This window comes from Carya illinoinensis, chromosome 10 (genome assembly GCF_018687715.1).
Source record: "Carya illinoinensis cultivar Pawnee chromosome 10, C.illinoinensisPawnee_v1, whole genome shotgun sequence".
In the NCBI taxonomy this organism is placed as follows: Eukaryota; Viridiplantae; Streptophyta; class Magnoliopsida; order Fagales; family Juglandaceae; genus Carya; species Carya illinoinensis.
Genome location: NC_056761.1, coordinates 2,700,483 through 2,706,304, shown reverse-complemented (window position 1 = coordinate 2,706,304; position 5,822 = coordinate 2,700,483). Strand labels below are relative to the sequence as shown.

General features: G+C 34.2%; 1 protein-coding gene across 1 annotated transcript; it reads left to right on the top strand.

Moving 5' to 3' along the window:
- The first annotated feature begins 1,067 nt into the window (after positions 1-1,067).
- LOC122279436 lies at positions 1,068-1,900 on the top strand. The gene has a single exon (XM_043090114.1). It carries the CDS (start codon positions 1,121-1,123, stop codon positions 1,688-1,690), a length of 570 nt encoding a protein of 189 aa, XP_042946048.1. The 5' UTR covers positions 1,068-1,120; the 3' UTR covers positions 1,691-1,900.
- The last annotated feature ends 3,922 nt before the right edge of the window (positions 1,901-5,822 follow it).

Sequence of the window (5,822 nt, the reverse complement as noted above, 5' to 3'; positions counted from 1 at the left end):
AACATCAAGATTAGATATGTATTAAAAATTTCTGTTTAATTAATGAAATTTTTGGTGCCTAGTGCTCGGAGGATATAAGCTGCCTGCCAGGTATTAAGGACCAGATCGATATACATTCTCTAATTACAAATGGCTATGCCCAATTTAATAATCCTTGGGTTTGTAATTTTGTCGAAGATTAAGCCTTAATCGCCGTTTTAGGGTCAATTACTGTATAATTATTTTAAAAAGCCAGTACCGCTCTTGGCCCCGCACAGAGCCGCGAAGATAAATTATTTGTAAAATTTCAAATAGACATTATTTATAAAAATTGATTTCATTATAAAAAAAAATGTAAAAAATATATATTTTTTCAAAGAGGATGCATATTTTTACAAAGAGTTCTACTGCTAATCATCTTATACCACTAAAAAAAAAAAGTATGGTGTACGTAATAATAATGAGTAAAATTTTTTTTTTTACTGTATGCTTATCTAAAATTTATCTATTTGAAATTTAGAGTACTGTTTAACCATTATGATTTCCCATCTCAAATACAAAATTTTTATCTTATTATTACAACTTTTCTAAATTTATATACAAAATATAATAAATAATTTAATTTTTTTTAAAATTTTATAAATCTTAAAATAATAATAATATTAAAATATAATATTTTAATATTTAACCTTAAAATTCAAAATTTCATATAGAAATCTGAGTTAACAAGCATAACCGTATATGATATTTCTAGCCACAAATCCGCCTTCTTGGGATATGGATAGACTATCCTACTTTTATGTCTTAGTCCAAAAACTACCTTGATTTATATCTAAATAACATGTTTGCCACAGAATTCAAATAGTGCAAGCGGGTCTCTTTTTAGGACCTTTAAAGTTTTGAATAGCTTTTTTACATTTTGAGTCCTCAATTGCAAATCCCAAAAAGGGTTAAAAAAAAAAAAAAAAAAAAAAACAACACACCCAATAATTCACTAAGGTGGTTGGTTGTACCTATAAAAAGTAAAAACCCAAGAGTCCAAGGGTAAATTGGTAATCGAGGATTTTTATAAATCCATTTCAGCACAGGACACATGATATCCATCTAACCCGTATACCCACAGTCACTCTCCCAAACAAAGATGGCTGGCTCTCTTCGAGTTTTCTCAATGAAATCGCCATCTTCCAACTTAAGCTTCACGAAGATCAAAAGCCTAATCCACACCCTCATATATACGCACATGTGCCGCATCATTCGAGCTCTCTCCAAAGCCAAAACCACCCTCGTTGAGTTTGTCAAGGAAATTCAGCACATCCAAATCATATTCCCCCAAGACAAGAACAAGAACAGAAAGCTATTCTTTGGGTCATTTAGGCTACACTATAACTGGTGTTCTTCCCATGTGGTTCCTGTACCTGCTCCTGTTCTAAACGGGCTTTCCGAGACCCATTTCTACTATGATTCGACGTGGAATTCTGTTCTTTACACGGGTGATCAGCAAGGCAAGGACGGCGGGGAGTCGCAGCTTTCCGGCTACCTCCGGTGGCTTGAAGAAAAGGTTCCTGATGACAATTCTACCGGTGATCAGAAGGATGTCGATGATGTTGATAAGCTTGCCGAGATGTTCATAGCAAACTGCCACGAGAAGTTCAGGCTGGAGAAGGAGGAGTCATACAGGAGATTCCAAGACATGATGGCTAGAAGCATATGAATCCAAGACACAAATGCTGGATAGAAGCATGTGATTCCGAGAGTCCTCAGGCCGGCCGCTTGCCAGAATCATGTCAGATATGGTGTTTGTTGTACCTTTTCTACTTTCCCATTCTTTGATGTTAAATTTGTAAGAAGCTGGGTGGGAAAGTACAGTGATTGATTGGATTCAGTTTTTAGTTTTAATTGTATGCTTTTTTCGTATAATCTTCTTACTTGGTTTTATATGTTTCTTTTGAACTGCTCATGAGTCATGAGGGGTCTATCATCTGTGCAGAATTCTTGTACATGATGGGTGTACTGGGGATTTGTGCAATTCTTATCTTCATATATATATATATATATATATATATATAAATGATGACTGTGGTGGCCGGGCACGAGCACTACTAGCAATATTGATATATTGGTGGCGATCGAAGTCCTTTAAATAGTTAGTTTCAGGGAATTAATTTTGTCAATTTCCGATCCCTTGAATGCTAGACATCATCTTATAAAAAAGAGAAGGGAAAAAACGATATTTGTATTTAATGGTACGTAAGTTTTGCACTTTTTTTTTTCCTTTTAAAAGTTCGATAAATCTAAGATTTATGTAAAAAGACAATCTTTAAGTAAATTCTACATAAAATTTATATACCTTGAAACTATATCTAATATTAATATTAAACAAAACGTTTGAGGGCAATATTTAAAAGTAATGTATGGACACAAACTGCACCATCTACTTACTAAAGTACTGATGGCCGCGTATATTAATATATTACCTATATCATTATAAGGAAAATAGTTTTTTACGTCATCTGAATTTGTTGAAAAAAAAAAATACAAAACTCGTTGGGAATATTAATTTGCAATGCGTTTTGTATGTTTTGCGAAGAATTTAGATGATGTAAAAAATTATATTTTTTTATAGTATATATTTAGATAAATAGATGTACATATGAGTATAGTACACATGCAGTATTGATATCAAAGGAGGAGTAGAAAAGCTTAAGGCCAGGCTAGCTAGCAGATATATAGCGATTAAGGATTTCGGATTTAATTTGTCTTAAAAAATTGCATGTACACATGTATAGGCGCTTGTCATAATAAATGTGTCGAGTAGTACTTCGGATCAAAATGTGATCATTTTAAGTATTTAATTATGAGGATGATCAGTACTACTGATTAGACAAAATAAAGTCATGTCTTCGATTGGTCAAAATAACGGGCTGAGTTAATTGGATCGCCCAATATTGTTTATTATAGTCTTGGACTCTTGCACGTTACTATTTTTGTAACATTTTCTCTGATCGTTTAGTATGTCATGCAGATTAATGTACATATATATATATATATATATATCTTCAGTACATGTGAATGTGTAATTACAATTGATCTGTGACTTGCGAAAGTACGCTATTAACGTGATCTGCGTGTACAACTTGTTGAGAATATAATATAAATAATTAAATATATTTTTTATTATGTATTTAAATTTTTTTAAAAAGTGATGATGTCACGTACATCTTGAAAACAAGTACTATTCCTTATTCTATATATAATTAAACAAATCTATTTGTAAGCCGATTAATCTAGATGTCTAAAAATATGATCTATCTGATCACTTAAATCCAAGTTTGGAGTAAGTAGTAAGTACTTGAGGGGGATGTTCTCCAAACTTAGATGATCAGCATGAGTAGTTACCTACGCACTATCACGAAAGTCAAGGAAGGTTATAGCTAGGCTTAAGGGGATATGATATATATAAACGATTTATAAGGATTTTGGATTTTGACTAAAATGGTTGTACACATGCAAATTAAGCAAATTCCATAAAATTATATATCAAGTTGCTTGAATTGTATGGATCAAAATGTCATTTTAAGTGTGAACATGCAGATTAGAGAAAACAAAGTTCCGATGTTTTCGGTCCAGATAATAATGTTCTAATTAGTTAATTGGATATATATATATATATATATATGGAGGATCGCCCATGGTTGGTTTGGACCTCGGTCTTGTTATTAATTATATGTACGTTGTACGTTTCTTCTGATGAGAGTATATATATTTTCAAATTTCGTAGTGATCGTGATCATTGAAAAATTGGAATCTTGGTTTCAAGATCCATATCTCGTGCATGCATGCTGGTTCATGGTATGTGTATATATACATACATACATACATATATATGTATGTATCATGTTCAGCACATGTCAATTTATATATTTCTGATATTGCCAAAGCTCATTATAATTTTGGGCGATTATGCGACCAAGCGTGGACTTCGTCTATATATATATATATGAGAGAGAGAGAGAGAGAGAGAGAGAGAGAGAGAGAGAGAGAGAGAGAGGAATCTCAGTTATCTCTTCTATATATCTCTCAATTGATATATAGTTGGCAATCAGTGAGATCCAAGTTTGGAGTAGGTCTGAGGTCTCTCTCGCTTGTATTACCTGCTGTCTAGGAGGGTGGAGCCCAGTTTGATTTTTCATCTTTGAATTATTTAAGCCGTTTCATAAGGGGACAAACTCGGAATTTAATATAGGGAGGACCAACTATTGAGATTTTATTTTGGATCCATATATTGTAAATAATTAAAATAATTTTTTTTTAATAAAAAATATCTCAGATTTTATGAAGGTTCGGGTGATCAGGGCCATATAGCGGGTGATCAGGGCCATATATGCTGCATGGATGCTCCCTCCCTCCCTCCTGATCTGTCGACTGTCATGCTTTCTTGTAATTCAGGAAAACCTCTCAAAACGATCGATCTATCTTACTTGAAAGGGAAGTTTAGAAGGCGATTGAGGAGTACGTAAAGCAGTTAATTTTCCTTTGGGTTATTACAGCTAAAAGTCCAATCTTTTACGCTATATATGCATTTTTTTTTTTACTTGCAAAAGAAAGAACCCTAGTCTAAAGTGGGATTGGATCTTCATCTATCTATGTTTCTCACTTGAAAACCTAATTAAAGTTTATGCCTGCAGCTAAGGATCATCAGAGGAATCTTGATATTTTCTTTTTGAATAATGTTGAATCACGGGCTCTTATAATTAAGCAAGCCATGATCAACTGAGACCACTCAGAACAGCAACCTGGACCACTTTCCATAGTGTCATGCATAGCGTAGAAGGTGTGGTGGATAATTATAAGAATTGATCCAGCACTAATTGCCTAGCTATTCAATTGATTTTTTGGGGGGGTTTAAGTTTCGAGGTAAGAAAAGTGACTTTAAAAGCTTATTTTGTCGACTGTGGCACGTACACGACTTGTTTATAATGATCTATTACATCGGCCAATGCAGAACAACTTGATCTGTATTCTTTCTCTGCACTGAAGTCGTACCAAAGCGACTTCTTCCCCATCGTTCCTTCCGGGCAAAACACCTGGAATTGAATTATTTATTTATTTTAAAAGACCAAAGGGCAAAGAGTACGATAAACTGTTAGAGGGTCTAGGAAAATTTATTAGAATGAAAATCTTGATGCAAAGGCAAGCACATGATGCATGCATGCACGGTGCATATATAGAGTTATATAACGATGCATGGGAGCTCCCAACGCACATAATCTCAGAAAGGCAGACTTTCGCCGAATTAATTGGACATTAATTAATCATCGATTATTTAGTACTGACTCAGCTTCCAGCTTCTATGTCAGCCAAGGGTGACCTAGGATCTAACAATTCTTGATGTGCTTAGCTAGCTAGCTAGCTACGGCCTTCTTTCATTGGTTGTAACGTGCTACTGATTTTCATGAACCCCACCATTAAAATTACATATATATTCTGGTCCTGAGCTTCCTAGCTTGATCGGTAGCTTGCGCTAAGTGTCAATGATGAGGCTCATGCAAGACCTTTCCTTTTCCATTATAATATAATAAACTAATACTCCCATATGTTCCCGGTTTGAGGGAAAAAAAGAAAGAAAAGTAGATTAATACAGTACTGTGATCAAGAAGGCTTTGTAATTACAAGGTGGACCTCATAATAATTGGTTCACCTTATATGAAGTGGATGAGGTACGTACGTAGCGAAGACGTACTAGTGATCAAGGACGGCCATTTGCATCATGTACAGAGTCAGTAAGGAGTACTGTAAAAAGCTGGAGCGTTACGTTATCATTGATGCTTCTTTTTTCTCTATTG

Excerpts from the sequence above, each read along its gene's own strand:
- LOC122279436 (XM_043090114.1), top strand. The coding sequence starts at position 1,121 with ATGGCTGGCTCTCTTCGAGTTTTCTCAATGAAATCGCCATCTTCCAAC.